This window comes from Tinamus guttatus, unplaced genomic scaffold (genome assembly GCF_059628265.1).
Source record: "Tinamus guttatus ecotype Peru unplaced genomic scaffold, ASM5962826v1 Tinamus_guttatus_pri_ptg000384l, whole genome shotgun sequence".
NCBI classification, from domain to species: Eukaryota; Metazoa; Chordata; class Aves; order Tinamiformes; family Tinamidae; genus Tinamus; species Tinamus guttatus.
In genome coordinates, this window is record NW_028288918.1 from 2,805,347 (window position 1) to 2,825,220 (window position 19,874).

At 37.4% G+C, this 19,874-nt stretch overlaps 1 protein-coding gene across 15 annotated transcripts in view; it reads right to left on the minus strand.

The window, feature by feature from the left end:
* KDM6A (lysine demethylase 6A) overlaps positions 1-19,874 on the minus strand; it is a 142,695-nt gene that overhangs the window by 95,063 nt on the left and 27,758 nt on the right. For all 15 annotated transcript variants that reach the window (XM_088530684.1, XM_088530679.1, XM_088530681.1 and 12 more), the window contains exons 3-4: positions 18,477-18,585; positions 7,050-7,099 (exon numbers count right to left, since the gene is read on the minus strand). In XM_088530684.1, coding sequence (XP_088386810.1) covers positions 7,050-7,099; positions 18,477-18,585 — 159 coding nt within the window. The remainder of the gene's footprint in view (positions 1-7,049; positions 7,100-18,476; positions 18,586-19,874) is intronic.

Below are 19,874 nucleotides of genomic sequence, written 5' to 3' on the forward strand. Positions count from 1 at the left end.
TATATTTAAATTCTCAGCAGGACTACTACTTCCTTTCTCAGTCTTGGCAATTCTTCCTCTGCTCACACTTTCCTCTTCCTTGAAATATCTGTTGAGTCTCATCCAAAGCCTTACTTTTTTTTCCTTAGTCATCTTCCACCTCTTTTCTTACCTTCTTTTTGCAGGAAAACAACCTGTAAATATGGTGAGAGAACAATCTCCTGAAAATGTCTATCCCTTATCTCCATTACGATGACCTACTCTCTTCAGTACTTAAAAGCTAGGACTTTCCTTTCAAACTTCTCTCTTTCGTATTTGCCTTTCCATAACAGATGATAGTATCATGCTTTAATTCTTCGGTCTACAATAGGTCCTGAAGCAGTTACACTTTGTACCTCCTCTTTGAAAAGCATCTTCAAAATATTTTTACCGAAAACAATGCAATCTTAAAACTATCGTGTTAGTCCTCAGCGTAAGATGGTAGAGAATTCTATGTGGTGCACTGGTGGCCGTTACCATCTCAGATAGAAAAGTGTATGAGAAATACTAATAATTTCTCCATTCTAATTGCTTTCCAGAGCTGCCAATTTTTAATGCAATTTCTGTTTTTGTTTTCTACTTTCACGGTCTCCTTTTTCTCCAAAATATCCATTTATTCCATTCCTCCCCTATCATTTTGATTTTATTTTTCAGATATATTCTGAATTGCAGGCTTTTCACCTTTTTTATTTCTAGATCGCCTATCCTATCTTTCAATTCCTTCTGCATTAGCCCTAACCTCTGAAAATTTCACCTCCACTGAGGGTTTTTTAAACTTGTTTTCCAAGATTAAGTCTCCTCTGATCAAAGGGACTGCTTCTCTCTTTCTGTTCCTCCTGTACGTGCCCTGTGTTGCTATCTGGAAACCATTTTTTATATTAAAGGCTTTCTGTGTCATTGTTAAGTTTTGTTTTCCTGGGGACCCTTCTGCTGAAGCTTTTCAAGCCTGTCTCCGTATACAAAATTTCCATTCTATTAAAAGCACTCCAAACCTATTCTGAAGAAGCCATGGCCTTGAAAAAACAGCAGTGTTTACAGATCATACTACTGCCCTCTCCAGCTTTAGTTTCAGGAAGCTCTCGGCTCCAGCAATTCCAAGTGATCCAACACCACTGTACTGTTTCAATTAAACTAAGCACTTAAATCTAATTAAAAAAATAATGGAAGTTTTGATGAATTCTGTCGAAAAACACTACTTGGTATTTCGAGGTTAGTGCAGAAAATAAAGCAGTTGTGAGTCAATGAAATGGAAAATTGTTCTGTCTTATAACAGACCCTCTAAGGTGCAAAATGTTCCCTTATTTTGCTGTTATCAGTATGTCTAGTAATTGCTTTTTGTCCAACTACTTAAAAAAATGGGGAAATGGACTTGCAATTGGGAGAAAAGGAGACAGCAAAATATCCAAAATTAGAGCATTATAGTATTTTCACTTGCTCTTCTATTTTACAGCATAAGAAAACACATCAAAAAGGCATTTAGCCTATCAAAAAGGGAAGAGACATGAAGTCATACACAAATATTAAGAGAAGCAATAGGTTCAGTTAGAAAAAGGTCTTTGTTACTAATAATTGTTCAGTATAAAGTCTTACTGCGAAGCATAAGTGTTTGAGTAACACAAAATAATTTGTCAAATTTTTAACTTTATAAGTTTAAATACATAATAGCATTGTAAAAATTAACCACTGCTAAAATACACTTCAGGTCTCCACATCAAACAGCAGCATTCTAAGACTATTTTCTGTAACAAGCCATAGTCTACTCAGCACAGACTAGGACTTCATTCCTTCTCCGTGGCAAGCACACATATCCACAGCCTCCTTTTCCTATGCTTCTTTGTCCACTGAGACTTTATTTTTTAGCCTCTGTATGTTTGGATTCTCCTCAATTTTATGCAGACTATCTGAGAAAAATGAGAGGAAATTCAATTATTTGCAAACACACTGCCATAATCAAGTGTTCAATAATCATTTCTTAAAAATATATTTATTTGAAGAAGGTCATATGCACAAGATGGCAACCTCAGGTAAACGTTCCAATTTATATAAGGGGTCTAATGTCCAGGCATCACGGGAGGGAACACCAAATAGCTGTGTCCACGAGAAGATTGATACCATACTTTGCTGCAAAACAACTATGGCATCTATTTCCCTCCCTAAAATTCCCTTTTTTTCCCTTTTTTTCTTTTTTTTTTTTCCCCAATAAGGCCATTCAGTCTTAATATAGCAAGGCAACTGTAAAATTCAAGAGAAAAAGAAATATATCTTAAAAAATACTTGTACTGCACATAAGGAAGGTATTTTTAAAATCCACTGACATATGGAAGTGCACCTTTAAAGGTCCTCCTTGGAGTTTACTATACTAACTTCAGTGTTTTCACCCAGGCCACATAAATGACAATGTTATTGAAGAGAGAGGAGTTTGGGACCATCTTCTCTATACATATGATGATAAAGAGGTGCCTGACAGATTTCCTTTTCTTCCAGGCAACCTTCCAGCCAAAGTTAACAGCTAACAAGAAGTCTATCTTTGAATTCATGTTGGAAGATATTAACCACTAATTAAGAGTTCCTCAAACATTTCAAGGAACATCCAGATTTCCTCACTGATCCACTCCAAGAACTTATCTACAAAGAGCTTTATAACCGAGTAAATTTCTTCTCTTTTTAAGGCACTCTGGATCTATGCTTTGGCATCCTAGCTGATAGTAAATAGCTTCCTTAAAACAAAAGTAATTCAGTAATTCATTTTCACGGTGGTTTTCTTCATTTTAAGGTACGTTTAAACACATTTCAAAACACTGCGCTCTGAAAACCCTCCAACACGTTCATAACCAGTGTATCCTGAATACTTGTGTATCCTCCACAGACCTGTCTGAATACATGTGTATCCTCCACTAGTCTGCCATTACCTTGATCAAACACAGCTTTCCATAACAATCCTTGAAAGCAGCCAGGATCCTTCTTTCTGCTGGGCTCACACACTTCACGCATGAAGACAGTGCTATGTCCTCATGCTTTTCATTAGTCAAGTTCAAACAATTTGCAGGTCAGTCCTCTCTAGAAAGCCCAGTCCCCAGCTGGAGCGATGCCAGGAGCAGATGGCCCACGCGAACAGACCTGCAGCGAATGGCAGCTCGGTGCACACCAGGCAGAGAGGGTCTCTCCTGGCACACCTCGGCAGCCTGGCGCTACCTGGACTCAACCTCATATTCCTGACTCGAGCAGTTGCACATCAAGAGCTGCAGCCGCCCCACTCTAACCACGTGTGACAGGTACCTACAGAAGACAACCTGAATACACTCAAACACCACTACCAAAGCAAGGAAGGGCTGCACTCACAGAGCCGTGACAGAGCAGAGGAGATGACAACCAGGCTCTTCAGTATGACTCTAACCACTGAGGGCACAACCCTTCCCATGAACACGGGGGCCTCCTGGCTGCCCAAACCTTCTCAGGAAGGTTCCTGGGGTTTCTCACCCTGGGCACCCACAACAACACAACAGAGCTAAATGTCTTACACTTGCAACACACCATAACACACATTTATATAGACACACACGCTCAGGTACTGATGCTCGTCTCAGCAGAGCCCTGTGAGAACCTACAGGCCACATGATGAACTGCATTGTAACACAGCCACGTGACATGATTTTAAGCAACTTTTGCCACGTGCCAGACACCTGCGTGCAGTTGCCAGACATCTCATGGAGTTGGGATACAATTGTGAATATCTTGCTGCTTGCTGAGCTTTTAATCTTTCCTCCTCAGAGTCTATCAGAAATGATAACCACAGCAGACATTAAACCTGTTATCTCTATTTTCTCGGTAACATCCAAATCCACAAACTACAGTTCTACTTGTTTCTCCCTCCTAAGCTGCCCTTCCTGTCTTTTCATCCCCCACACACCTCCTCACCTTCCCCAACATTTTGGCACAGGGGAGTTTGAAAAAGAAATCAGAATACAGTACATTGCACAGAAGGCAGATTTATTTTAGCACAGACATATAAGAAAAAAATTATAGAGCTCTGAGCTCTATCAGTTATCTCAGCTTTCATCCAAGCTGAGATATTTACTTCATAAGATCTCCAGTCAAAATCTGCAGAGCAGAATTAAGGCATCGTACCACACGTGCAAACCCCAGTAATTTTGCATGACATTTTATGCTGATCTGTGCATGGCCAAAGACACTACTAAAAAGCATATTTTATTTAGGAATATGTGTCTCACACACTGCAATGCTCTTTCACAAAACTATCCATGTAAAGACTACTTCAAAGGAAACACTAACTCATCAGAATGAAGAAGACTTGATCTAATAAATGATAATAACTAATATCTTCTTAATCTTTCACCCTTTGTTTGTCACCATTAACATACATTCAAAAAATTATTTTCTGAAGTTTTTTTTCCCTCTTTTTATTTGGTATAATCAACAAAATGCTTACTCTATTATCAACAAAAACAAGGCACCAAATTCTGGGAAAAATATAGCCTGATTAATAATAATAATAATAATCAGATCATCGCTTAATCTGGAATATCTTTAGGCATGGAAAAAAAAAAAAGGGTCCTGGAAGGATAAAAAAGGGATTGCCTCTACAATGAATAACTTGCAATAAACAATACATCAAAAGAATGAATAATTACTGATATGATGCAACTGTGAAAAAACAAAGTAACAGAGACTACAAATATTACATAAGGAGGCCAAAATACAGCAAAAGCAACCTAAAACCTCTCACAATCCTTCTACAAGTTTTCTATTTATAAACAAAGCAGATACAGGGCACTTATTTGAACCACAGATTTGCAGTACAGTATGTAATTTCAGATGTGCTGCCTAAGTTTATTAAAGACCATTGCTGCCTGAGTTGAAGCCTATCTTATATAATCACCTTCCTGTGAGCCAGGAGGCTCCACAAATTTCTTCTTAGTGTTTTCACACAGGTGCCCTCACAGCTCACAGATCCCACCTTTTCTTCCCACCCTTCTCTCTTCCCCCGCTTCCTCACCATCAGATATTTAACAGCTTCGCTGGTGATATCTAAACCTGTAAGGACTAAAAAATAAAAACAAAATTTTAAAAAAATTATCTTTGAAAAAAGAGGAAAATAATGAAGTGTGAGTGCTTTTTCTGTGTGTGTAGCTCTACAAAAAAAAAGTTAACTATGAAGTACATTAAAACAGTATCTAATGGCGTGACCAAAAATACACTGTATTTTTTTTTAAATGACCAAAGGATAACCTATAGACGCTGAGTAAAATAAAACTGGGGTATCATTAAAAAAAAAATTACGCACACACACAGATATATATATAGGAGAGTAGGGGGGAACAGAGATTCAAGAACCGTAAGAAATCCTCTCATTTCAGGACAGGACAGGAAGAAAAAAAAAAAAAAAATCCCTCTTTCTAGGCCCAACCTCAGCAGCTTTCCACTACAAACTCTGGACTAGCTCCACTATCCATTAGTAAGAGATATATGGCTAGCCTGTGACTTTTATCAGCAATATCAGTAAAGTTTTTCTTGAAAATGTTTTTGAACTCCTTCAGGCTCTTCTCATAGAGACACAATCAGGAAAAAAAATCTACGATGATTATAATAAAACATTTAGGACTACACATTCATAAGGAAACTCATAATGAGATTTCCTTTCTGCAGGAGGCAAAAAAAGCTTTTTTTTTTTTTTTTTTCTTTTTTTCTGCAGAGGTCCCCTTGTTGCTGACATTCTTGTAACTGGCCTTGTCTGAAATGATCTCTGCAAGGTCAGACTCTTGGGCTACACACAGGAAGCAGGTACGTGTTAGAAGCTGCGTAAAACACCAGCACGTTGAATACGAACAGAAACGGTTTTCACCAAGTCGAGCACGGATCGCACATTTTACTACCATCCAAGCTCTGCAAATGGAGACCAACCAAACAGAGTTCCCATTTGTTTTATAAGCTAAACTGAAGTCCTCTACACCTACAAACACACACATGCATACAAACACATATGTATACACACACGAACTTTTAGCTCGCCCTGCACACTGAAAATGTCTGGAAGATGGTTTATTGCATGATTTATCATTTCTTTTAATACCAAACCATTAAAATGAAAGCCAAAAGGAAAAAAGCCAGAAAAAAAAATTAAATTCACAAAATATTCTGAACGACTCAACATGGGAAGAGTACAGACAATACAAGCTAGTACCACAGATGGTTAATTAATTAATCAACAATCCCAACACTCAGTTAACAGAAATCGTTAGGCTAACTCTCCAGGATCACACGAGGGGTAAGAACAGACGAGCGCTCTTTGTAAGCGATGTATGTTTTTGAAGAGACCCTCGTAATGCTGTTTCTGAGAAAGCTCCAGGGGCGGCGTGTGCGAGGCGGCGCGAGCGGCCTCGGCGGGAGCCCCGACTCGCCCCCTCCTCCATGTGAGGGCCCAGCGCATCCCTCTGCGCTGCTCACGGTCACTCGTCTGCACTCCTGCACCTGCCTTTCTCTTCCCACTCCTCCTTCCCCAGTGGAAGACGACGTAACCGAGCTCTTTGGAATGAACTGATACTCCGTGTGAAATGCGAAGGACAGAAAATGCTGGGTTTAAAGCTAGCAAATAAGAAACATCCTGAGAAGATCTTTCCTAGTGAAAGTTCAAAGCCTGTGCAGCAGCTTTCAGGTGGTTATGATTCTCCCAGTTCTTGTGTATATTCAAATATCTAGGCTTACATAATGAACACTAAAGGAACAGATAATAACAATAATTAAAAAATAATAATAATAATGAAAAAAACTAAAACACGACGCTTCCATTCAGATGCCATTTCCACATGAAGATTTACTTCCACAAGAGTGAAAATTTATTTCCACATAAATTTATAATAAATTGCACACAAAAGGTGAATCCATAGGATGCAATCAATAAAGCAAGAACTAATTGCAAATACATACTCCAATCTTATATGAGAATAAACCTTTTTTAGAAATTCAATCATTTACAACATATTTTACAAATAAATAAATAAAAGGCATATACAGACCTTCCAGTAGTCAGATTGTAAACTGTAGTACCTCTGGTATGCAGATAATGCTGTAGGAAAGAAAAACGAGCATTGAATTTCTGTTTTGGTGCATTTTTTTAAAAAAAGATAGAAAACCTTAAGAGTCAGTCAGAATGCACAGCATTAAAATGATAAACGGTTTAATAAAAGTAACATTGCTACAATAAGTACACTACTGTGGGTAATGCATTCCTTAAGATTATAATTCTGTTTTATGACACGTCAACCCAAAAGAATATTTATTATTAATCATACAAATGTAAATCAAGCAATATTTTAAAGCAAACTTATAACAAAAAGAATCATTTGAAATTTGGGGATTTTTTTCCTGGACAAAGCTGCTGTAAGATTTAAAAATTTAATCATGTAGCTCATTTACAATGCTCCCTGATGCCCTGTAAGTTTTCAAGAACGGGAGCAGAGGGACACATACAGAGAAATCAGTTTCTCATGCCCTTTCATTCAGTAACTAGAGAAACAAAAGCAAGTGAGAAGAAAAAAAAAAAAAAAAAAAGGAAAAAAAAGGCTCACATTTTATCCAACATGTAGTAGGACCGGGGCTGACCTGAAAAGCAGCTCCGGAGCCGCAGCTTTGCACAACACGAGCACTGCTAGTGCACCGCCAGCCTCTCATCCCTCTTTCCCACTAAAAATGCTTGTTGACACGTCCTGCCTCTGGCTAGCAGGCATATGGCCACATCAGACCGGAATGCAAACCGGCCTTATGTTCTTAGGAGAGCGCTGCACTGAGCGGCGCCGAAAAATGAGGTGTTTTATATAATGACTCATTGCACTACCATCAAGAACTTGATTTTTCAAGTGTTTGTTTTCTAAGACTTATGAATGGAATCTATATAGTATATGTTTTCCAAACATAATTAAGAGGTACAAACAGTAAACAAACACCAACAGCTTAAGAACAGCATGTGCTTCACGTGCAGGTTCATTTCCTGCAAGTACCATCATAAGCCCTGTTCCTCAGCCACGCTCTCCTTCAAGACCTGCCCCGCATTCTCATTTCTAGAACTCAACAACGGAACTTGAGCAAAGTAAGAACAAAATTGCTCAGCCCCCGCTGAAGGGCCTCCCAGCCCCCTGGCCCTCACGTCCCCACAGCGCCGGGGCCCCCTTCCACGCACTCTCGCAGCCACGGAGCTTTAATAGATAACTGAGAAAACACCTTGTTGTGCCAATAACGCGCCCCTTGCCGCTGCCATCACTTTTAAAGTCAGCTTCTAGTTTTAGTGATCCAAACTGTGGTTCGTGTCAATATCCTGAGCAGAAAAACACACGTGAGAATATTCGTCGTCCTTACATCATCAACAGCAGCTTCTGTAAACGTCTGCATCAAACTGAACTGAATACAATTATTTAAAAAACCTAGTCAATCAGGCTGAACATGTCACACATTAAAAATAAATTTTTTTTCTTCCTCCTCCCCAATTTGATTCAAGCACAAATATATCACTAGAAGAACATCTCAGTCACGTTCTACAGTGACTATATTCTCTTGCACCAAATGTTCACCGGCATGCAGAGCAATGCCCTACCCCAAATATTTCTTCCAAACTCACTCTCTTCCAGGTATCCTTAACAGCTTTACAACAGAAATGCTGTTTGAACATGGAAATGACTTTGCCTTCCCTAACAGGAGAAATGCAATCACATCTGCACAGGGCACAAAAAAACCCATAAAATCTGCAATGGCTAATTAAAAGAGAAAATTATTTCACTTAAACAGGACCTATTCAAATTTGAAGGTTAAAACCTATTTCAAAACCTTAAGTCAACAGCACCTTATTACACAAGGCATGGAAAATTGAGAAGTTATTGTATTGAAATAAAAAGATGAAAAGAACATTAGATTCCATGCTAAGGCCTTATATTGACAGAAGGGGAAAAAAAAAAAAGATCCTTTTCAGTGTAGTAGTTAAACATACGCTCACACAGCCATATCTAGTAGATGAGAAAGCTAAAATGTAAATTATTTCCTTAGCAGTTAAGGTACTTCTAGTAAGCTTACAAAATGTCAATTATTAACAAAAAAAAAAAAAGAGAGAGAGAAGTAGCACAAGACTGAAAAAAGAAGTTGTTTCACAGTCATTCTGTGTCTAAAAGCACTTCTGATTCACATGCAGCAAAAACGAAAGGCGCATCCCTTAATCCCGCTTCCGCCCGCGGGCCGGCCAGGGCAGGCCCAGCCTCCCATCCCCGCCAAGGATGGGAGCTGTGGGAAGGGAGAGGAGAGACCTGAGGGCATTCCACGAGTTCACATCTGATAAAGCACGTGTCAGAGGAGGAAGAAAATTAGGAGATACAGGAAAATGGGCTCCTCCAACACCTCTTGCTCAAAAAGCAACCTGTCTAGAGAAGTTCTAACATCTCCATTTAATATGGCTGCAAAAGCTTGTAGGTTAAAGCAAGCAGTCTTTGCTCCAAGAGATTCCACCACATTTCCCTGGAGCACTGACATTCGCAAAAAATCTCCCGCTCCTCAACAAAATTCAGCGCTTTCCTAAAGAGACAGGCTCATGCTACCACTGAACCAACCACACACCCATGCCTGGAAAGCATGAACTGCTGACGCACGCTTCATGGACAGAGAGCAAGAAGACCAGACCTGCACTGTAGGGAAGGTCACGTTATTCTCCTGGGCGGCGGGGAGCGGGAACACACACATTTGACAGTCCTCCTCTTAAGTGTTTGAAGTTCTCACTGACACTTTTGGATTCAGTAACCCGCACTCAATAGGCACACACTTTGCTTCTAGGATAACAGCAGAGTGGCTGCAGCAGCAGAACATTTGATTCCTGAAGATCTAATAGTAAAACTCTCAGTATCGACCCTTTCCTCTCCAAAGAAGTTAGATAACTAGAAAAATTTACTCATGAACAATTATAGGTGTTTAACATATCTCCAGTATATGCAGCTGTCTGCTATTTCTGCTTCTTCTACAGCTACGTAAGCATTTGCTCCACAACCCCTCAAGGTTAGACGTGAAGAAATGAAGAAATGGACAGAAAAGAGGAAACAAACAAACAAACAAACAAACAAACAAGGGGAAAAAACGTGATTCAATGGAGCATTCTTTTGCCAGGACCCATATGAAATATTTTTAATCAAGCATGTTCATAAGAATAACCTTGCACTTAATGAAACAAGCTTGTAACGAAATCCTGAGAGCAGTATTTGGAAAATTGATATTAAGAATAAAATAAAATAGCCTAGTGGTTCTAAGCACCAAAATATGAACCACAAACCTGAACCCTACTATACTTTCTACACCCTTAGTGGGTCACTGGTGAGCATTCTGCCGACAGATATTATACATGCATCCTATATTTATATCGTTTAGAGAAGAAACTTCTTCTCTAAAAAGCATATTATAGAATTACTCTAACACCTAGAATTACAAAATGTATTCTAGATTAAGAAAAAGAAATAAATCTGCTGAATAAACAAACAAGTTACATGAGTTCCTATACAGAACATACCTTCATCTGCTTGATCCTGCTATGACAGGATGATATCTCTGACTTACTAGAAAGTGAAAAGACAATCACTTTTGTAACACACTAGTGACTTTTTTGAAAAACATTAACAGATGCACCTTTATTTTTCACCTGAGCCTGCTCATTCCCAGGTGAGACAACTTTCGTTAGAAAGTTTTCTATGAACTACTGCCCCTTTCCTACTTTAAAACAGTTGTCAACTCCTGTTGACATGAATAACTTCTTTCCAGTTAAGATGTTTGTCTTTTTAAGCAAACCCATATTCTAATGGTTTCCAGGGAGAATTAAGGGGCCTACAGGGAAAACAGTGGTTCTGCACACAAGCAAGGCAATGCTCTTTGTTAGGTTTTGAGAAATACTTACACACTTTTCATACTGAGGAAATTCTCATTTAAAATGTGTATTATGAAAGCTAATAATCAGAACATAAAATATCTGAAATCTATAATTTTTTTCAAGTATTATAATTTTCACAAGTGAATAACATGAATAATAGAAATTTGGAGGAGATTAAAAAAAAACCTCAATTTGTTTCTACAAAGAAATTAAAGATTGAGATTAAATCAAGCATCTCAGCATTTCTGCCATGTCCAACTCAAACTGAGCCTTAAAAAAACATTTAAACTAATCCAGCACTATGAAATACCACAGTGAAATGAGTGCCTCGGAAATACCACTCTCAGCACAGACAACTTTTACAGACAATCTTCTGATGGGAAATTTTTTTGGATTTTCATGTTTTAGCAGTTTGCAACTAAAATTCCTAAGCCTACAGAATCGTTTTGGTGGTCAAACAGACAAGCCTTTTTCAGTGCACAAACAATTCCTGTATATTAGGGAAGACAAGGACTCAATATCAACATTAGGAAAAAGAAAAAAAATCCTTCTTTCATCTCCCATTTGATCGTATTCCTATCAGGATCAAGTCAACCACAGCAAGTTCTCTTGGCAGGCACAAAGTAGAGAGCCTGAACAAACCTGGAGAGACGCCTCATGGAGTCCTACCACAGGAGCCTGCAGAGACCTCCAGCCTTCTGCCCAGGACCTCACTGCTAATCACATTCTGGCTATCACTCTTCCAATCATGATCTCTCTCAGGCAAAGCTGGCGATTTTTGTTGTTTCCCAACAAACAACCTTATGCTGTGACTTTGGAAAGCCCTAAATCTGAGTGGCAGACTCGGCGTTTACCACCCTGCACTGAGTAATTGCTTAGTTTGACCCAAAGGTACCCGGCAGCTGGTCAGATCATTCGAGGTCAGCTATATCATTTACTGAGAACACAAGAGCACTTACCTAAAACAGTTCCAAAAAGAAAAACAATTCTCTCACGACCCTAGAGAATTAAAACTGTAGTGAGCAGTAAGGAAACCTCCTTAACTGTTCCCGAATCCAAGCCAGTTTAGGAATCTATTGCACAAGCCTCCGCCACCAAATGCAGAACAGACCCTTGGCAAGTTCTTACAGTTGCATCCCGGTGGTTTCTCTTACTGAAGAAGACTTTACAGTCCCCCAGGAACAGGCCGTTCTGCAATATCTACTACATCTTTAATGCAAAATGGAATGATCCAGCCTTTATTATTTGCTCTGTAAGGCCGAATTTCTTTCGGTCATGACACAGATGATACCATTTCCTTATTTTCTCCTGTTTAAGATTCTTCAATTTTCACTTAAAGAAACCAAAAATATTTTTACATAATTTCTATGTATGTGGTTTCGTGATCTTATTTGTTTGTTTTAATCTACTTAATATATGAGAAAATGGTAAAATTTTACAAGTTACATATTTGTTTCAATAATGGGTAGACAGTCTCACTCATAACCTCCACAGTCTAAATCCATTACCTAAACAAATGAAAAAAGATGAAAATGGGGAGAAAAGCACTGACTGAATGACATCTCCCTATTTACCGTTTTTAGCGCATCTGGTCACAAATCACAGTCTCAGGACAGCTTTTGTGACCTACTCTTAGCAGACCTGTTTTATGATACCTGAAAATTTAGGAGGCCTTTTAAAGTGATACAAGCATGTAGCAGTTTCATTTTTTTTACTGCTTGACTAATGAAAATGTGAACTAGATACTGACACCATCTAGTGGCATCTTGCATGGCTAGATGTGACTATTACAGATTTTTTGTTTGCTAAATTTGTTTCATTTTGAATTTAAATTGTGGTAGGAAAAGTAAAAAGGCAAAACTTGAATCTGATGACATACCCTGAGAAGAAAAGAACTATAAAAATCAGCTTTCGACCTCATGGTTTTCTCTATAAATAAGTACTTGTTTTCTTAAATGGAAATTTATTTTTAATGTTATTTTTTTAAACAAGCACAAAGCATTTCTTAGTACCTATCAGAAATGAAACAGGAAAGTAGAAAATTAGCTGAAAAACTGCAAAAGGGAAACAAGGAAGCAGGCACATACATTGTTTTAAATTTGACAACTTATTTAGGAAAAGTAAGCATTGATGAAACAACTGAAGACATTCATGGATTATACAAACAACTTATTAAGCAGTTCAGGTTTTATCCATATTGATGTTTTATGCTAGCAAATTGAATACTGCTAGGCTAGAGGATAAGCCAAAAGTATAAAAGCTTGAAGATATTCCAAGGTTGGGTCAATGATTAAAATAAAAAGTGTGGCAATTAAATCCACAAAATGCAGCTCAGGTCCAAGGCTTCAGGGAAAGCTGCTCTGCTTCCTCTAGAGAGCTGCACTCACAGTACCCAGAAGACGAGTCATCAACGGAACTTAACGTAAGTCTTCTGAAGGCACACACTCAAAGGTAACATAATCATACATTTAAGAAAGAAAAAATAAAATCACCAAATAAAATATGTCAGAAAGCTATTAAGAAGTATACATCCACATCTGGAAATATAATGCAGCAGCAAAATGGTGGCAAGGCCACTGTCCCATAGTCACGAGCTGCACTGAGCTGCACAGGAGACTAATGGCATTAAACATGCAAGCGAGACACTAATTAATCATGACAGGGAGTTTGCTATTACAGAAGTCCTTTAGATAATAAACTACTTTCAGCCTGGCATATATTTAATCCTGTTACTGTAGGAAAGATGATAAAATACTGAGTATATCACTTAGATAAAAAAATAAAAAGCCACAATGATCTCAGGAAGCTAAAAAAAAAAAAAAATCCTTTAAACATAAAACACTGTCCAAAATAAAAATTTTAGACAACCACTCAAAAAACAAAACATGGTTTAGTTATATTCTATAATAAGAATTCTCAATAACCCCCCACCCCTAAGCGACAACAACAAAAAAGACAATAACAACAAAACCCACATTATTATAAGGGAAACTTCGTACTTTTTTAAGCTTAGGAGAATATTCTGACCATGTTCTACAGGAATTTCATGCAGTAACTGCCTGAAATTTAACAGCAGCAACCTGAAGATGAAACAAACAACTCTAAATAGAAGCAACATAATTTCAGGCAATTAGTAATAATTACAAAAAACTTAAACAAAGATCACACTGTTACTTGAAACACAGTCATCTCTACAATTCATTCAGATGCTGTTACACAGGTGACTTCAAAGTCCTTGAGCTCAAACGATATTAAACCAGAACCAGATCTCAAGGATCATTCTCTTTACTCCTTATGGAAACCACGGTCACGGAAAAAGAAAATCTCAGTTGAACTACTGATGTAGCATTCGCTTCTTCTAAGATTATCAGCAAGGTAAGTTTGGGAAAGCCCTGACCCTCGAAAGGAGAATGAAGGAACGCATAAAAAGATGATGGGTATCTGCCAGGCAGCCGGGTGTCCAAAAGCCCATGACCTACATGCCTACATCAACCCAAATCATGCCAAGAGCCCATCAACCTCCGCTGGCAAAACCTGAGGCTGAGGGCAACACATAATTGAGGGTAGCGCATAGCTTTTTTGTGCTCGGTTCTTTTTCAACTGTTCAGCTCCCCAGAGAGCTGCACATTCAGCTATCTGGGGGACACCAAGCAGCTGGGGGAATGCCATCTACCAAAGACATGCCCAGGGAGCACTGGTTTTGAAAGCCTCTGAAATAATTACTTTGTTGATGAATAACTAATTGTCTTATATTACAAAAAAAAAAAAGACAACAGCAGATCAGGCTTAGGGGGAAGACATCAGATCATCAGATTAGGCTTAACAGAATGCTGTGGAAGAACAGAACAGTCTTCACCACGAGCAGAGAACGTTCTCATTTTGGGAACACCTGAGGCCACCTTCTGACCAGTCATAACCCAAGGCATAACAGCAGGGCACAGAAGCGACACTGGATCATGCTTGCTGAACTGAATCAATCTACCTTGGTTATAATCTTCTGAATGCAAACCAGTTCCTCACAGTATTTCAAAACCTGCCCAAAGATTGGCACTTTCCTTAATGCCTTCTCCCGCAAGGAGCAGAGGGAATTACCAAGGCAAGGCAACCCCACAGCTGCAGAGAAACCTCTTAAGGTACCAACAGTGATTTGAACACATCCCTCTTTGCAAAAACGACTAACTGCAGACCAGCTTCAGGTATTTTAAAGGCTAAGAAAAAGCACTCTGATACTCTACTCTGACCTTGCATATAATATAGAGAAAAATAACCTTACCTAATAATATATACCTTACTTAAGTCAAAATCCATCTAATATCACCTTCAACTCACTTCACATTCAAAGATAGCCTGTTCCTACCCAATATTCTCCTTGTACTTGAAGCAAAGAATGCATATGTCTAGTAATTTACAATATTAACCTGTAGTAATTTACCATGAATCTTATACAGAAATGACCTATAGTCTTCGCTAGAAGGTTTATGAGAAGGTAGAGCTACATGAAAATATTCACATTTGAACAGCAAGTGAACACTAACTGAATAATCCGAATTTGTCTATGCATTTGTGGGGGGGGGAAAAAAAAACTTCCTGGAGACAGAAAGTGGAAGAAAATATGAACATACAACTGTCTGGTAACCTTAATGCAATTAAGCATTGTTTAATCATCAGCAACTAATCAAGAAATAATTTTGTTCTACTTGGCAATGACTGTATTGCATAATTTTTTAAACACAGAATACTTACTACAGACACATTTGTCTGCAATAAAAATATTGTACCTTTATACCTTATAGATAAGGCTGTATATATAAGGACTTCCAAGAAAAAAAAATTTCTTAGCACTAGTCATGCTACTATCTTCTGATATTGTATTAATTACATCCTACGTCAATTTCTCCATGACTTTGGACAAGCTTAATTTCAGACCAGGCAGATTTTAGTTTCCAAGATGATCCTGTTTTAGTTCTTTACATTTTTTTGAACTTCCAGGATGCCAAAATTCAATAAAACAAACATAAGAGGGATAAAAAAAGTTTCTGAACTTCCTTTATCGTTCATACGCTTAAGAATAAAAAAAAAATCACAATTTTAATTAATGTATTTGCTGACTAAGGAGAATGGAATGTATAGAATGAAATAAAACTTATTCATACTTTAAACTAAGAATGAAATTTCTTTCAAATTGAAGGAGTGAAATAATTACTGAATACTTATGTCTTTCTATATTATCGATATTTCTTTTACTGACCTTGCTTCAAGACTTGGATAATCGCTTTGAAGAAGAATATTTCTCCCTCATTTGAACAATAAATAAATAAAAGACCTTTAAATTTCCTTAGATGCTATGGTATTTCCTATCCATTCAAACTCCTTCGGTATTAGTTTCTTCCTTACCCCATTACTCAGATACACCAAATATTCTTTATTACAACAGTTTTCTCACTTTTTAGCTGAGACATCTATTGTGACTGTGAATTTTAGAAGAAGCTAAGAAAATATTAAATATTTCAATTCAAATGTTTAATGTCTATATATTTCTCCTCACACAGTTCAACTCATGCTTCTTTACAGTTCTGGAAAATGAGTATTTTTAACCACCAGCTGTATTTTTATGTGGGTTATTCTGTTTGTTTTGTTTTGTTTGTTTTCTTTTTTATTATTATTATTAGATGTGCTGTACAAGTAGGCTGCCCATCAATAAACCTTGCTTCTGATTCAAAGCAACGTGTTGTCCTGTCACTAACAGTGTTATTAACAGGTATTATTAACATCAGAATTATTACAGTTCAGCCCACAATCCCATACCATCTGCGCAAATAAAACACATGCAATAAGCCATAATACAGTCACATCATACCAAGTTGCATTATGCTGATCAGAACAACAGTAAAAGTTGTTAGAAGAGGTGATGGTAGATATTTATGGAAAACTACATGGGATCAGACTATTCTTCAACAAATTCCATACAAACCGGTACTGTCATGTTCCCTATTCTTTTTTATCCATGTCTTTGGAACCAGAAACACTAGCAGTTACATGATGTTACACAAGCAGAAAGAGGCAGAAGTCTTAGGCAAACAACATCCATCACTCGAACCTTCTAGATTCCCATACTGAATTTAGACAACTGGAAAGCCCATCCTAGTAATGTTAAATCTAAGTGTTTCCCACCTAAACAATAAAGATGAGAGCAGCTCCCACACACTTCATCTCATAAGGGTTTTGGTTATGCATGATGAACAAGTAGACACATAGACAAACTGTTACAAAAGGGTCCACATACAAGCCAAATCACTAAACATCACTACCAGTTTTTATGTCATGTTGGCTTTTAAAGCCACCATCAGTTACGCATGGATGCAAATACTGCACATCAGTCCATCTTATTTCTGTTCCTCCACTTGCCAAGTTAACTTGTAAAGCAGTATGTTTGTGTGTTTGGAGCAAGAGGAGTGGAAAGGAAAGCTTGTGGGGAGAGGACTGGCTGGTTTTCTGAAATAATCATCAGATAGAGCAGTATTCATGTTGAAATCGAGAAGTGACAACAATGAAAAATGACATCCTGTGAAAAGACTAAATATTCTGATCTGCTCTAATTATTTATGTAGCATAAGATTCAAAGAGACTTTCTACCCATCGATACCTTCCACAATCACTGGAAGGGGGGAAGCTGTCACTGAACCTGACACTCCCTGAGACAAAATGGAAACGACAGAAGCTGAAAATCTGGCCCTATCTCACAAAGAGCATCACAGCAAGAGTATATTTGGGAATCCACACCACTACCAAAGCTGCAGTCTAGTGGCTCACATACAAAGCACGAGTGTACATAAAGGTTTATGTTCACTAGCTGCAATGGTGGCTGAAAGCATTCTGAAATTTTTGTAAAAGACAGACAAAGAAAACCAATGAAATAGATTTTTAAAAACATAAATAAAAAATAAAAGCGTTCTCTCTCAAAAAAAATTCTTGCATCTTGCATCTAAAACAGAACTCAAAATACATTCCTCTTAAGTGTACAATTTTATTCTTGAATTTACATTTTCAGCTTTGTTTTAGCTGTGGAGATTTAAGACTAACATGGCAGCATGAGCCCAGCCTCAGACAGGCTCTATAATGCCATGCATTTGTGTCTCCACATTCCGATTAACTTCTCCAGTTCCCACTTTCCTCCCCCATCTCCCAAATGATTCCCCCAGAGGGACTGGTACAGCTGTTCATAGGGAAAAAAAGCAGAAAAAGAAATACAAGTATTCAGTTTTAAATTATTGTATAAGAAGAACGAACTTCATATCGGAACCTGAACCAGTGGAATGTTTTGGCTTCTTCTTTTTAATTAAAAAAAAAAGAAGTTGCCACTGTTTTTGTAAAGATAATCATTCTGTAAAAATAATCACTCTTATTTTGTTACTTTGAGCTATAGTACACACCAAGAGAAAACAATGACTTATTATCCACATGCATTTGATTCTGTAGTGTCTGTTCATCAAACAACAGCCCCCAATGACATTTACCAGAAACACAAAAAAAATGAACAAGCAATAACAACAACTCTTACCTTTTGGATAATCTTCCAATAAGAGGTTGAAGTGACCTAACTGACAAAAGAAATCAGACTCGACCTTTCCTTCAGCTTTCAATATTAGCGATTCATAGCAGCGAACAGCCTAGGAAACAGAAATATAAGGTTTTCAAATTATTATACTTAATGGCAGAAAATAATACATCTTCTGAAAAATGCAAGTCTTCTACCAAACTTTCTCATTATTTTGCAAGGCAAGAAGTCTACACACACACACACACACACACACACACACACAGACTCATTAACCAGTCATCAGGATGACTTTCCAAACAAGACAGAGAATTCCACAGTGCAAGTTCTCCGATTCAAATACAAATTCAAACCAAATAAAAATGAAAAGTTCTCTCTTGCTTATTTGTGGACTCCAGAAGCATGCGATTTCGCGAACACAAAACAATCTTTTATAACACATTATAAGTTGTTAATTTAAAAATCAAAGTATAAAAAGAGATTTTATTCATTTTTTCCTATCTACAAGAAAAAAAATGCTTTCGGTAATTAAAACATTATTCTGTATTTTAATTTGCTTTTTTTCCTAAAGGACATCTTCTTATATGACTTCAGTATTTTTTTGCTTAGCAGAGGAATATCCTGACTTAACACATTTGTTTAAGCAATTTTTATAACTTAGCACAATTTCCCAAGATCTGACTCTTTTTACATATCTCTATCATGCCATAAAAAACACCATTTACTACCTAACGCTCACTACGCAGTCACTGTAGACTAATTATAGCTAGCATTATAAACCTGAATCCAATTAGAAATGAATTTTGCTTTGAGGAAAGCTGCCCTAAAACTTGGTGAGCCGCACACTTAACATCAAAATATGTTCTGCATTGCAAACAGACACTTTCAGTAATGTGAACTGATAGCTTCTATTAATCATGACGGTCAAAATCTTTAACAATCTATACTCTTGTCTCATTACCCTATTTATAGGTTTGGTAAAGAAAACAGCAACAACAACTCTCTCTTAACTTTTCCAGCTTCTAATCAGTTTTTCAATTTTGAATAAATCATTAAAAAAAAGTCATTAAAGTAGCTGACTAAACTCAAATGGAAGGGAAGGTGTTTTACACCAATAGAAGACTTGTTATCCTCAAAAGCTGATTATAATTCTAATGAATTCTAATTTCAGCTGGTTAATCAATGACTTTCACCAATTCAGGGTTTGTAGAAGTTTAGAATTCAGCTGCAATTATGAACTGCTTGATTTTAATGTACTATTACTAATTAAAAGCCTTAAGATTAAATTAAAAATGATGAGCACTGTTAGGTCATTTTATTTAACTGGAAATTCAGAGGGAGGGAAGAACATTTAAAAATCCCTTCTACAATAGCTTCTACAATAGCTTAGTTCTATTACTT